We start from the raw sequence: 15685 nt of genomic DNA, 5'->3' as shown, positions 1-15685 counted from the left end.
AATATGAAAAAGGAAACCGAAGAAAATGCCGGAGCAGACTGATACTTTTTATCGATTGAAAGCGTACTATTGCGACTACACGAACGCTCAATGCTTGTAAACATGCATCTGTACACGCGCGTCCCAATCTAAGGTGCATTTAGATGGTAGAACATTGATCTTATATTTGGTATGCATAAAAATAATAGGAAACAATCTTTCCTTGTGAACCCTTGAATTGCGGTTTTTTTTGTGACGATATCTGTAGAAAAAAAAACAAATCTGAAGCGAATCCCAAGTATCTTATATACTGTAGGTATAGAGGCACAAAAATAGATGTATGGAGTGGAACTCTTCACTTTTCTTCCGCTCGACCGGTCTCATTTCCGCCCTGTTATTCTCATCTTTGCAGTTGAATCGATAAGTTTTGCCAGCACGCGGGAAGGATGCCCTTTTTTTTTGCCTCCTTCATTCTCAGAAGAAAAGAAAGAAAAAAAACATCCGTCAGTTGAATTGATGACTTTTTAGGAGGGAATCGAATCGCAGACAGCCTGAGTTTGAATATCAATCTCTCCGCTCTATATATGCAACTATTTATATACGTGTAATGAAAAGCTTTTTCTCCCCAACTGGAATTCTTAAATTTCTATCCGTTTTTCTTTTTTCAGCGATCCCTGCGCAATTTTTCCAATCAACTTTCGTCTATAGATTCATAGTCTATAGATATTCTGCATCTTCGACAAAATCTCGACTTAATTCACTCTCTTTCAACTGCATTTCTGCCTTCTATTAGATTTGGCATGTCTCAGTGTGTGTGTGTGTGTGTGTATATTAATGGGCAATTCGATCCGTGATGGATTACAAAGAGGCTGTAGAGATGAACGGAGGGAACTGTATCTGCTACGTACAGGATCACACTACTCGTAAGAGACAATGGTAGAGCAGACGTACGGAACTATAACATCCAAGACTTAAGAGCTACGAGCATAAAAACAAAAAGAAAAAAATAACAACTCATTGGCAGTAATGGACTTATCTTATTGCAAACGAGCGCCTAGAGGCATCCGGAAACGGAGGCGGCTCTATGTTAGCTCTTGCTAATGCTCTTTTTTTATCCCCCCTCCTCGTTCAAGTAATACGTTAAAGGCAACAGCTAATTGAGAGGGTACTGTATGTAGATTCAAAGAAAAAAAAAACGAGGAAAAAACGAATGGCTAGAAAACGAGCGTCTTGCCTTTGGGATGGGATCGGATGAAAGAAAGCTTTTAGAGTTAGTTGCCTATAAGGGAAGCAGAGTTTCATTTACACAAGTTTTCCTATACTCGTGTGGCCGTCCGTTGGAACAAGTTTCCAGCAGGAAAACGTTTGAGCCTAAACGCCGAGGAAGCTCTTGAACGTAATAAAACAAAAGTCACGTGATTTTTTTGCTAGAATTCAAAGAAAACGTCATCAATCGATTAGATCGGTTAGCTCAAATTCAGATACTTTGCCGACTCGTAAAGAAAAAATTAAAAAAAGGATTTTGCCCACTTAAGCCTACTTCAAAATGAAAGTTCATTATAATTTATCGCTACACCTGTGGACACACTGAATTCGAAAGTGTAAGCGCACACCTAAGCCTTTGGTAAGCTTAAATTGTATAGAGGTAAGAATCTTTTTTTGAAAAAAGTTTTAGACTGTGACGAGATTCGAACTCGAGTCTACCAGCGATCTTACAATGTAAATAGAAAGTCTGAGCATTGCCATCTTCCTCCCATGGTTTCCCACGGTCTTGATAGCCTTTTTTTTCATTGATGGTTCACTTGTCGATGATTAAACGAATTAGCGGGATTATGCGCCTGCGAAAAATCTGCCCCAAAACGCAATAAACACAATTCACTTCGTCCCATTCTCATGGTGAATGTTCGGAAATCATTTACTGTTCACAGCATGTCCTAAGTTGTAGCTCCTCTCTTTTTCACCTATATCCAGCAAACTAATCTGGCACGAATACGATTACGAATCACGGTATCTTTATTTTTCTTTAATAAACAACAACAACAAAAATTTAAATGGTGGCGGATAAGTTAGTCGTCTCGCCCACTCATAGCAGACGGTGAGCGACAAAGCGGGAAAAGAAAATCAAATCAAAGAATTATTTGAGTTGCGAGAAGTGTGGGCGTGGAAAAATATTCATTCACAATCGGATTGCGCTAGCACGTCTCCAAACGCGCTTTTGAATAAATTAGATCACTTTGCTAAAAAAAAAAATGGCAATCGTTTTGTTATCCATTACTGCGGAGCCGATGGATTTTTCATCGCAAAGCACTACCCTCCCACTTCTGTGTTACCAAGTCGAGCAAATCCTAATTCAATTTACATGGGAGATGAGATCCGCCAAAGATGAGCAACAGACCTCAGGTTCGACCATGTTAGACACACGCGTGAGCTATAAGTGCCGCTACGATCAACGTCAAAAGACTTTGTGCGTGCGCTAATCCTACAAACATGAATCTACTGCGCACACACACAGAGTAGTGATACACTTAATACAGTTAGCAGTAACAGTCGAGTAATCAGCTAACGTTCTGGCTTGCGTCGACTTGAAATTAGGTCCGCCAACTTCTCACGGCCTCCCAAAAGGCCAGACGCATTGCGGCCACGCCCTGTGCAGATGAATCACACGGCGGATTTTAGCAGACATCAACTTGTCATCAACGCCGCATTCCGTCTCTGTCTGAGCTTTATGATTATTATTTTGTGCTCCGAGAATTAAAAAAAAAAAAAAGTTTAAACTCGGCAGCTAATAATCCGAAACGGCGGGAAAATTTACGAATAGGATGCAAAAAATCTTTAAATGACAGTGGCGTGCCCACGTCCTGATTCGGGACTGACGCTGTTGTATACGAATGAAACCATTTTGCATGCGATTCGGTATTCATCATCAAATGAATCAGCTGCATGCACATTGCACAGCTATGCATCAATGGCAGGAGTTGCTGATCTTTCCAACAGCTGGATTTCCCATAAGTGGTTATGCAAGAAAAAAAAAAGAAATCACAATGAAAAACAAAACAAAAATGAAAGAAGACTTGAGGAAAAGCGACGAGCAGAATGGCAATGAGAAAAGGAATGGCTAAGTAGTTGCGCTCCGGATGAAGAGTTTCGTAGCCGCCAGAGCGTATCAATAAAGAAAAAGGGGCAAACGGATAGAAATATATAATATAAAGAAAAGGGAAAATAAGAAGAGGGATTTTATGGTGTGGAAAACGAGTGGTAGAGCCCCTTAGTCGCTCACGACAGGGAAAAAAAAAGTAGTATTGGCCAAGAATGAATGATACTCAAAGGGATGAAAGAAAGAACGGGAAAAGGGGCATGAATTAGCATTCAAAAAGTGTCCATCGTGACCCCAGCCGGTGCGCATTTCTTTCTTTAAAAAAAAAAGGAGGAACTTGAAGTGCTGCCTCGTTTAAAATCAACTTTTTAGCTGCATATTGAAACGAAATAACTTGACATCATCACGCTAAACTTTGATGTGGTAAAAAGGAGAGCACTGCTAAGCGAACCGAATATTTAAAAAAAGAAGAAATTCCTTTTAAAAGGGGGAAAAAAAAAAAAGAAATTCTGTTACATACCCGTCGATGAGAGGCACTTGAGCCAAAATGTTCTGAGCGGCGATGAGTCGTTCTTGCAGAGACGAACCGGATCGTAAGGCCAATGGGAGGCCGACGCCGACTCCCGTGCCCAGTGCAACTAAGAGAGCCATGCAGAGGATGCACCATTGCTTGCCGCCAACTTCTGCTGCTACGCTCCGTAAAAGTCAATGAATTTCAAAGTGTTCCGGCCGGTGTCGATCAAAATAAAAAAATAAGAAAAAAAGAAATAAATAAAAGGGCTGAACAATATAAGAAAAATCAATGCAGTCAGTCACAGCACGCAGGCTAGCAACCTATTTTGTGGGGGAGTAAGTATACTTTTAGCGTAGTCTCTTTTATTTATTTATTTTTTCAAACGAAATCGATAGGGCACTCGTTATTTCGCCTTTAATAGCTTTGCTCATAGAGATCATAGCTAGAAGAGGAGTCAGTTTACTTTATAACAATACCCGTGTTACGTAAAAGGGACATGGAGTTTAAATGGGGAACTAGCAACAGCGTTTGTCATTCGATGGATTTCGAAGGATAACTATCTCAAAGTTGTGCCTGTTTCTCTTTTCTACGTAAAAAATTCACATCTTATAAATTACATTTGAAGTTGTTGACACGTACACAATAGAAACGTGTGCAGAACTAGAAGCGTTCCGCCCAGCAAAGGTGAATGTTTGAACTCTGACGTGTAGTGACTTAACAATGCCCTCTTGAATATTTTCCAATTTGTTTTGCTTCAGACGTTTCAGAAAGTTTTCTTTCGGCTTAGGAAAATGTTGGCCTTACCTTAAACTATGTAATATTCAGCCCTAATGGGGGGGAAAATGGTCGTGATTACTAGTAATGATCAAAGTCTTCTTCCTAACGTGCATCGTCATCGATTGGGTGATACGTTTATAGAAGAATGAGTAAGAAGAACGAAGCAATATCTTTTTATGAATTATATCCAGTGACTTTGTTGCATAAACAAATGTTTATTTGAAGATAATAACACTCAAGCAATGCCGTAGAATTTTACTGCTAGCTATTAGGGAGGGGCTTTATTCTTCCTTCTTGTCCCATTATGCATGAGTTGCTTTCGTTCTCTGTATTTTATATTGCATGTAGATTTGAGAGAAACGTCTCCTGTGTACAGGGGGGAAAGAGGGAGAGCACAGAGCACAGGAAAAAAGGTCAACAAACGAGTCTCTTCGCTGCTTCTAGTTTTCTCTAGTTCACGATCCTCCCTCAATATTGAGCGACACTGCACGGCAAGTATACGTTTAAAAAAAACCCGGCAAAGTGAGGAAATAAAATAAAGAAAGAAAACGATCGATTTTTTGCGCCTGGTCTAACACCTTCTATCAGAACACATAGAGAAAAGGAGTAACTGTTACCAACTAGCCTCTTCAGTAGATACACAGGATGCCACTGCACACTTTCAGCTTATCTATCTGTCTGCTGTCGTGCGTGCGTACAGTTTCCACGCTCTTTTACCTACTCCTCCAACTCCTTTTCTTCCTTCGTTTCACTCGTTTTATCAACTACGTTTTTCCTCATTCACCAAGAAAATAAATAAAAAAAAGAAAGAAATAGGAAAAAGTAAGAAAACAAATATATATTTATTTATGCAATAATAAAAGACGACCAGTCAATTGTGAAGCAGCTTTCACTGAATGTCGCTGAGTGAAGAAGACGCATATTATATAGACAGGGCGCAGGAAGAGACTATAGACAGCAAAGAACGCTGCCGTCTCCTATACATTTCTCTCTCTTGGCCGCTTCCATATTTCTTGATCTCATTCCAGACAATCTCTTATATAGAATAGGCAAGAAGAAAGAAAAAAAAAGAAGCAAACAAAAACCATGGAAAAAAAAATGAATAAATAAAAAAAAAAAACGAAGGAACCAAGACATTGGAGAAAAATAAGATGGCACTCCCGTGACTAGAACCATGTCACACCGTGAAACGGTATACGCTATTCAGCAAGCGCAATACAGGTTCCAATGAGCTGCCTCTAGCGTCGTTCTTTCGTCCTACACTATTGTATGAGATACGACGCCTACGATCACCCCCCTACCGTAAATGGGAAAAGAAAAAGGAACGAGATAGGGTTTCACGCTCAGTCGGTGCTGCTTATTCTACTAGTAAAGGTCTAGCCCTGCATCTCCAGGCCCATCATTCCGAGTTATTGAATTGAATCCCATCACGTGGACGAACGACCAAAAAAAACAGGAATAACAAGAGGACAAACTAAGAGCAAGGCTACCCGAGATGCCTTCGTGATGAAGAGATGTGTATGCTCTGACTCTGGCGTTCGGGAGCCTTTATAACAAAGGGGCAAGGGAAAAAAGGACGCGTCACGAAAAAAATCTAAATGGTCCACTTCCAATAGCTTCTAGCAGCTTTCAACTTTAGCAAAACTGGCACGGTTATATTCTCACGGGAAGTGGGGGAGAAAAGCTGAAGAATCTATTGACAACACGATGAAAGAAAACAAAAAGGAAAAATGGAATAAGCTAGAAAAAAAAAAAAAGCGCATACGTTCAACAACCGGCTTGCAGATACATATACAATGCGAAACTGTCTGAATAAAAGAGACGGCATAAGGTGCTGATGAAAATACATTGTCGACGAGGGGCAATCTCGTTATTGCCTAGGCCTTCTGGGCTCCCGCAGAGGACCCGTTTAGAAAATAATGCAAGACACATACGAAACAATACAAGATGAAAAAGAAGTGTAGCGCTAGATGTCTTCCTTGGCCATCCAACTCCGTATAAAATATACACGCCCCATTGTTACAAATATGACCACCACAATTTTTTTTTATATTTTATTTATCCCACCCACCGCTGAGAAAGATTGTGGAGGACATACAAGAGAGAGTTTTTCTTGTCCTCTCGTGTTCGTCGTTTCAGTTGAAGATGCTCGCAGGGGGTTTGCTCTTTTAAAGGTTGAGGTAAATACAGAAGACTGCGCTCTATTGCGTATATACACAAGGGCTCCCTTCAAAGTCATGCTAATCAAAATATCAGCTGGGATAGAAAAAAGTAAAGAGAAAAGGTTCAGGCCGCAGGGACTGGTCCGGTATCTAGAATCTTAGCCCAGCCTGTCCATTCTTTTCCAACTGAAGAACACGTCCAATTGCGGCGGACTCTTCCGGCGGAGAAGCACAGTTTTATTTTTTTTTTTTTCTTTCTTGCTGTCAATAGTTTGTAAGAGAAGAAGAAAAACAAGTAGATAGCTGAGGTGGAGACGCTCCAATATCAAATAGATTATACGAAAGAGGAGTCAGGGCGTTAGAAGAGATAGCGAAAGATGAGATCCCTATCGTGACTCGACGAGATTAATGACATGTCATTCGATGACGTCCAGGGCAAATTGAAAATTGCCATCTCAATTTAGTTTGGTGTTACTATACTTCTAACGCACCTGCGGTCAGTAATATTTAATTTTAAAAAAAAAGAATAAAGTTTAATCTTCAATCTCGTCCAATATCGAAGTAGTTCTTTTCTAGTTTTACGTGGAACAAGAGACAAAACGATAAATCACAATCCAAAGTTGTGTTTGGTAATTGCACACGTAGGCTATCGTCGAATCAAATCAATTTAAGTGGACACAATTTTGAAAAGAATTTGAATTGAGTGTTATTCAATTAGCGAACGTGAAAATCTCGGACAACATTCCCCGTTGCGCCTGACTTACGCTTACCTTGCCGACTTACGAGGCAATAAGGACATAAGATCATAAAGAGACCTTAATGACGTTAATAGGTCTTATGAACTCGTTAAGCCAACAATAACAAGCTAAAAACTAGTGAATTCCACAAAGGTTTGTTTTTAAAAGAACCCCATCTCTTCAAGGTTGTTCCCCCCCAAAAAAGCGGGAAGGTTGAAATACTATTGCAAGGCGACGGTTGACGTGCGTTGCAAACGCCGTGACAAACGATTCAAGTATACCGTTTCATTATGCATCACAAGTGGTCTTAACGCCCCGTAATAACCCGGCTGTTAGTAAAGGGCACACTACTGACTTAAACGCTGCTTTACGTATAAAAAATAAGGACCGTGGAAAAGGGCAATAACTGTTGCAAAGTGCCCTATTTGATGCTTTATAAGCTCCTTTATAACGTAAGCAGAACGGCGTCACTGCCGTTCATTTTCAAACTGCGAACGACGAAAGGACGGGACACTTTTGTTTTCTCAGAACAATTTTTGAGCTTATCAACGAACGTGCTGTTTTACTACACCCAGCTGGTCAGTACTAATCTCATCGTCCATAGGGAAAGTCTAACTTGCAATTTAGCCACGTCGGACAAGTACTCAATGTAATGACAGAGTTGTTAATCACATAATTCAGTCACTTGCCCTTATTACACAGAGCAGCGGGCATATTAGATAAGCCATTTGCTTATACGTCACTATAGGTATATGAAGGGCGTGCCTATGCGTTCAGACTAAGTAAGGACTACGTTAAGGGAGAGCATAGGGTACAACGGAGACCCTTAGGGCATGATTAGTGGTAGCTAATGAGAAATGAACTTGCCTGGTCGACTAGACTGTGACGCCGAGTCACTATCGTCGTTCATCAAATCGTCAGCATCCAGACTGGGTTCAGCAACCATCGAAGCTGAGCCATTGAGAGGATGCTGCCCAGGTCGGCGAGGAGGAACCAGAGAATTGAGGTTTGACTGGATGGCGTTAGAAAATTACTTTCGGCAATTGCAGCCGTTGAATAATGTTGCGTCGGTCGCCGATGGCTCCTAGGAATTGTGCCGCCTCCGTTTTGACCGTAATAACCAGCCGGTGTGCGAGAGGAGAACTCTGACCGTCCGATAAAACTCCCAGGAGAACTCCTCGGCTGTGATTTGACGAAATTAGATGTCATGTGAAGCTCGTCCCCGATTTTGTCCAAATTGTCCTGCAACACAGTTTTAGTTGGGGATTTAATTAGACTTGCATTTGTCTATAGGGAAACAGTAATTGCAAAGTAACTATGTCTGAAAGCCTTCGTAGATGTTACAGAATAAGTTTTTTGGACTATTCAAAGAGATTTAGAAAAAAAAAACTTATTTGAAATTGTTATAGACAGACTGCAGAGGATAAGCGTCTTGTAAATTATGATTCGATGGAGTTGGCCTTCTCATAGTGAAACGTTAAAAAGGTCATGTGTAAATATAATATAAACATGGACGGCAAAAGGAAAGTTTCTCTTTAATATTACGATTTGATATGCCAGCAAGTCTATATACAGTCAAGGCAAAAATCAGATAAGAATACTGTCACTTGATTCAGCTGCCAATGACGCAAGTGAACAGCGAACAATGGGAGTCGGTGTAAGGCTGACAAAAGATTGAAAACACACGGGATTTAAGAAGGCAAGAGGTATTTAATTTGTGTGTGTGTGTGTGCATCTATTGAAATTGTTCCCCTATAACGGTCATGATTAGAAAAAATCTTATTTTAAAAGAACGATTTTGATAATCAATGAGACCTTTTTGCGCTAAACGAAAGCTATTTGATGAGACTGGTTTAATGTGCAAATAGAGCTGAAGCACAAGAAGCTGAACTTCTTAATTTTGAATGTTCAGCTATAAGGTAATTGGTTTGTGAAAGGGCGTTAGGAACTCAAGGACTACCTCTATGCACTTTAGAACCGAGAGCGGCTGGAACGGAGCGAGGATTGTCCAAATGATGCCAATCACTGGTGAACTTTAGTTTAAACGATATTCAATTACATCAAAATCGGCCTTTTGTATCCAAAGTTGCTGACCCAAAATGAAAAATCATCGATCCTAACAAACTGTCAGAGCTGATGGTTAAAAATGAAACGTCAAATAGTGAAAGCAAACAATTGTCAGTGTTACGTCAACGGTTGTTGAGGTTAAGAAATGCAAATACGATCTAGAAAGAAAAAAATCCCTGTGGCATTACGCAATATTTCTACATTGCCATTCACCATAGGAAATCGTAAACGTTCTACACTAGAAAACCAGCCGTTCTTGTTCGCCTCCTTCAAACAAAGATGCCACAACTCAGAAGAAAAAGAGACGAGCGTCCCAGCAGAGAGCACGGGACATGATTTGTAGACACAATACCCTACCACCGCTGGGGTTGAGCAATCACAGCTGCTCGTGAAAAGAGTTTTGAAACGGGAAGATGGACCGGACGAGCGACGCTGGTAATCAAAACAGAAAAACACGCAAGGAATAATATAAGGAAAATAACATCTCTCTCCATTTCCATCCGTTCTCCCACAGGGCATGTCCCAACCGACTGTGCTGTTTGGCATACTTTTTTTTTGGCTCGCCTTTGTTAAAACTACAGTGCACCGTGAACGAGAGGAGGGTGCCTATTTACCTTTGAAGAAGCGCCCCAGTCCACGGCACAGCAGAGAGCCCCATTCAAATAGAATGACAAGAGCAAAGTGCCAGCACACTTGTCAAGTCTTTAGAGAACCGATTCCTTTTCTTTATCCGCTTTCTGCTAAAATATATGTAACCTGCTCGCTCTCAGGAAGTCTTCGATAACTTTTCTTTCTAGAGAAAAGGAAAAAAAAAGTATGAATACGAAATGTCCAGCGTGGCCCAGCTGTGCAGAGTTACAGTCCGGTCGACTGGAAATGCAAAAAATTAAAGTCAAGACGTTCTCTGCCACTTTGGAATTTCATTTCCTACTCAACATAACGTAGATCTACTTCAAAAAAGTTTTCAAAGTGTGACCCCATTAGAGAAGAAGTGCTATGCAACGAGAGAGTTCTATATGGAATGTGTGCATTACCTAACTAGAGATAGAGAAAGAAAACCAAACTGGTAAGAATGATGTAATGAAACCAATCATTTCATTCTTTAAATGGAAAAAAAAATCTCGAGTGCGTAAGCTATTCCACTTTGTATGATACTCGATAGTGTTACAAAAGTAGAAAGAAAATCACGCCTATCCTACTCGGAATTCAAGTCAATTAAAACCCGGTGCATAGTGTTCGAGCTTGTTAAACCTGTGATTGAAACTGGATGAACAAGCCATAAATCATTGGCATTTTAAAAAATACAACGAAATTGCGGAGAACACATCATAGTAAACGCAGACACACGTTCCAACACATCGGCAAGTGATTTGCGTTACATTTCAAGGCGAGTTAAAAATGGGAGCGACATGCCGAATGTTTTAAATACCCGCCAGACTGGCGTCTATTATTATCAACTCGACGTAGCGCTCAACTGCCTCTATTGACACGATGATTTACACTGAATAAAGAAGCCAGGATTTTAAAAAAGAAATAAATTAGACAAAAGAATCGTGTCCTCTCGATATTGGCGAACTGAATTTCATTATGCGTAGTCTTGGCCCTGTGATCAGGTGGAACCTTTTCATGCGAGAAGAGATCCCATCTTGACTTTTTTTCACAGCTGGAGCCGCTGTCTTCTTTTATTCGTGAGTAGTTCATATGAAGCAGGGCAGCTGTTGTACCAGCCCAACCCACACGCCCTTAGCTCTTTTTTTAAATTTTACTTCAGCTAGCAAAACTTCTTAGTTCGACATAGCGAACCGCGATGGGACCACTCCACACACTCTTTCATGCCGTTCTTCTTTTTCAAAAGTCTCGTTTGTATATGTATGTATGCTTTTCTCTTTCTTCTTTGCGTCACACACAAACAATCCTATCAACGTCATCATTATAAAAGGGTAGGATGCTTGCTTTATAAAAATGAATAAAATCTTTTCTTTTTTGTCTCACTGTGATTTTATTTTTTTAAAGGCACAGCTCACGGCAAGCCTTGCAGGCCGACCGCTGTTTGCGCACGGCAACTGCATCACATAAAAAAAAAAAGAGAATTGGATCGAACCGAAAAACCAATGATGCAATTCTCTATTATTTTTTGGTTGCTCCTGGTGCTGCACGGCGCATTGTGACTCATGTTTGTTCGAATAATGCAATAGAATAATCATATATAAAAAAATCGACTGTTCTCCCGTAATTCTAATCATCCCGCCAAACTCGCATTTGCCTAATTTTCAATTACATAAGAATTGGGTACACCCGGACGCTTGTTATTTCCTTTCGCTTGATGATTCGATAGAAGGGTGAAGCTGCATTCAATTTTCATGAAAAAAAAAGGGAAGGGGGGAGAATTTGAATTGTTTTTTTAAGTTTCAAAAATTGATATTAAGCGTGTTGCTACGACGGAATATAATGCCGACAGATTAGAGCCTGATCTGCTTTGCATATCTTTATCGATTCTCCTCGAGTAGCGTCCATTTTCCTGACTGTAGATTTCCTTGTTATTTGTCGACTGCAAACGTGGACGTCTTGAAATTGCACAGAGATGAAATATGCGTCAACGTAGAGACGTGCACTATTTGACAAGCACAGCCACCGGAAATGATGACACTTACGGGTCAAGTGCCACGCGGGGGAGGCAAAGCGAAGAAGCTGAACGAACGCAATCGTCCATATTTTTGTTAGACACGTTCCTTCGTCAGTGCCACTAGCTAGCTGTTGTAACGCTGGCGTCCAGTCTGTTGATTAAATAAACACCACTACGCTCTAACTGATGGCTCTTTTTCTCGTTCTATTTTTTTTCTCCGAACGGAAGGAAAAGAAATAAACATTCGCTGCGGGTGTCACGTCATCCGGCTTGCATTGTCGTTCAAAATTCTTCCGATAGGCTCTTTGGCACGGGATATGATCTGATATCAGTTATACTTGGGGGACATGTAGAACTTGTAACTATTCAATGATCCTTGGATTTCTCTTATCCACTGCTGGCTGTGGGCCGCTCTCCAGCAAGGAACGGCACTCCTCCCTCTTCCTTAGAAGCGGGCCAAATTCCTTTAGTCGATTCCTCATCTCTTAGTCTGCCCCCTTTCCGTATTTTTGGCTTTCTTATCTCATTGTCATTTTTTTGTTTTCTAACATTCTTTAAGGGTACGTAGAAAGAAAAAAAAAAAAGAGATAATGACATCGAAATACATATCCAGCTACCACATCAAAGTTGTTTCAGTTGACAATTGAAGTTAAAAAGAAGATACGTCGTATTGTGTTGTGTGCTGTAGAAAGGGCAATGTAAAGACGTACGTTTCTTCCAGATAACGAAAAAGACAAAGACATCAAAACTATCAGATCCAGCTAGAAATTCTCATTCGAACCTCGTAGACTTTCATATAGCTGCCTTATCATCCATGCACTCAAATGGTTAAATAAAGAGAGGGCTGAAATAACTAGCACGCGACTTGAATCGATAAGTTGTACAACAAGAAGTCGAGATTAGAAAAACAAACGCAACAAAACGAAACGTGCGGAATACACGAACGAGTTGCTTCTTAAACGAATTTTTATTTTTCTATTCGCTGTACCTTGAATTTTATTTTTGTTTTGTTTTTTTAGCGAGAAAAGTGAATTTCGTGATACGTTGAAGATAGGCTGAAATTTCTAGTAAGTGGACCCTTCGTGAAAACAAGCAGATTCATCAACGTTCTAATTAAGTCGAGTGACTCTTGCCCATCGTCGTTTGACTGGAGACTATGGCAATGTACTTCATCTAGACGGGACTTTGTAATGAAGATCATTCAATTCCAGGGAACAGTTTGCCGGAGGACATTTTGCATTTTACGCAAATTGCAACAATCTCTCTGCCATGATTGTTTAGTCCACGTCAAAGAGAGTGCCCAAAAAAATCGACGCTGTCCTATCGCTATCTGCACGGCTTTCCGCTGGACGCCGATAAGACGCTCTACAAAGAGCAGCGTTCAATCAAACTTGTCCGAAAACTGGTCCGTCCTAAAGACAATCTCTTTCGCATTCGCCTGAATGATCCCCAAGAACAAAAGGCCATTGGCGTTATTATCTTTTCGAACGCCGTTTCACTCAACCGTGTCAAAAGTCCATCATTTCGTAACAAGGCATCAACTGAACTATCTGCAAATCACAGAAATAAAAGACAAAGAAAAAGCAAATAAAACAGCGCCGTCTTTAAATCATTAAGATACTTGACAATAAATGAACGGATGTCGGTAAATGAATGCACTTCCAAGTTATTCAATGTACGCCCAATAGTCGGACGCGACTTCAGTTGCAAACAGTCTGACATCATAAAACAAACGGATGTAAATTTTGGATGGAAAATGAGGAAATACCGTCGTGTGGAACGGATTCAATCAAAGGTCTTAACGAAAGGCGGTCAATGATAACAAGTGGCGAATCTCTCGGGTTCGAGTGCCACACTAATACCGAAAATTGTTCACTTTTCCGGTGGCCACGTCGAGAAATTGGTATTTACTGGACGACTGGTCTGCAGATTGATAGATGATTAAGTATTAAGCAAAAGCCAGGAAACTATCCTGAGTCTAGAGAGATAGCGTTACGGTATAAGTAACACGATTACAACGGAGTCAGAAGCGAGAAACGATTTCAATGTTGAGCATTAGGCGTTGGATCGATTTTCAACCAATTTGAAGCACCAGACAGTTCACGCTACCATTACAGAATTAAATTACCATATAATCACTAAGCTAAGAGATGTTTTAAGCTACTCTGACGTAAGCCAAAACGAGAGTCTGAGGCTGAAGCCGATGGGATTTCTGCACTGCTAACTTTCAGTCCGTTTTCAACCAAAATCATTTGCATTCAGCATCATGGTTAAACGTCGTGCTCCAAAACATGCCGGTTATTTGAAACGCCAAGTTTTATTAGGTCAGGAATCCGTCGATCCCAATTTAAAAAAAGGATCTCTCGAACAGTTGAAATCAAAATTCCCAGACGAGACGATAGTAATCAATGATTATTGAAAGTAACCAAACAAAAAGAACAGCAAGCCAACGTCAGTTGCAGCGAAATTTTGGTTTTGATCGATCGATCCCTACTGGTCAGCGATCAAAGGGCCCTCAAACTTCCCAAAACTTTGATGTGCTCCGGGTTTACTTTATGAGCTTGTTTATTAGGTGATAAAAACAGTCTTTGTAGTGTACGAGGCAATCATAGCGCTATATTGTACACAATGATGTCGACACGAGTCGATACAATACTGGCTGATTGGCCGGAAGAGTCACGCAATGCCTCGTCACGTCACGGTATCACTTGTCGGGACACTACGCAAGTCCACGTATTCGCTCCATTTGACCAACGTGAGAAGGAAAAACAAACAAGATCGGCAAGTAAAAAGCCAACGCAAGTGCACGACAAAGTTGAAATGTAGAAGACATGATCGCGGCACATTCAAAATTGTTCAACGAATTGAACTTTCTGATCATCGCAAAAGAGGCAGCAATGAAAAATCAATACATAAAAAAAAAGAAGAAAAAAAATGAACGTTAGCCTTCAGCATACTGCTGCCGACATCTTCCACGTTCCAGTATAGCAATCTATAATTTGAGAGAAAAAGCCAAAGCGGATCTCGCTGTTTCTTTTCGTTTCATTCCACTCAAGAAAAGGCATTAGCTGGCAACTGACGCCCTACTGCCGTCGGTCGCTTTCTTGTTCTTCCTTCAAAAGAAGAACTAAAAGCTGGAAAAAAGTAAAAAGATGAATCAAGAAGGTTTGATTGATTGGTGGCTCTCAGGAATTATTAGCTGGATTGTCGCAAAACTTCTCCTCGACTACTATACGAATGGCGTATTTCAGCACCCTGAAATAAAAGGAAAAGTTCAAAGCCTAGAAGCTTAAGAAACAAATTGAAAAGGCGCGGTATTCTTGCTAGAATCCTTTTTTTTTTTCTTCATTCTTTTGTCCACGTCTTTTTTTCTAAGCACCGACAATACTAGTCGGTTTCCCTCCCATTTCACATATGATTTACATGTAACGAGTTCCTTCCCCGATTCGGACTGATGTGTGTGCGAGCCGATCGATTTTCCACCGGCAGCAAATATAGGAACCCTCAGAAAGATTGGTTGCATCTCTTTCCTCTTCTTTTTTTTTAACCCACCACTGCCCACTATTCCGACCATCCCTATTCAAGGCTTCTTTACAATCTCTCTAAATACAACTTCCCTTTTGATTTTCATCTTTTATTTTTGCTCGACCAATGGTCATGTTTTTACACGCTTGATCGACGTTCATTTGACACGGGCTCATGCACTTGCAAATATTCCGCACATTCATTTCT

At 40.5% G+C, this 15685-nt stretch overlaps 1 protein-coding gene across 1 annotated transcript in view; it reads right to left on the bottom strand.

Moving 5' to 3' along the window:
- The window catches only part of LOC116921715 (dipeptidase 1), a 35911-nt gene that overhangs the window by 9948 nt on the left and 10278 nt on the right, over window positions 1-15685 (bottom strand). Inside the window, 3 exon segments of the mRNA XM_032928053.2 lie at window positions 3594-3762; window positions 8131-8265; window positions 8268-8505. Of these exon segments, the coding sequence (XP_032783944.2) occupies window positions 3594-3762; window positions 8131-8265; window positions 8268-8505 (542 nt within the window).

This window comes from Daphnia magna, linkage group LG1, assembly GCF_020631705.1.
Source record: "Daphnia magna isolate NIES linkage group LG1, ASM2063170v1.1, whole genome shotgun sequence".
Taxonomy (NCBI): Eukaryota; Metazoa; Arthropoda; class Branchiopoda; order Diplostraca; family Daphniidae; genus Daphnia; species Daphnia magna.
Note: the sequence above shows the minus strand (reverse complement) of the source record. Positions and strands in the feature narration are given on the sequence as shown.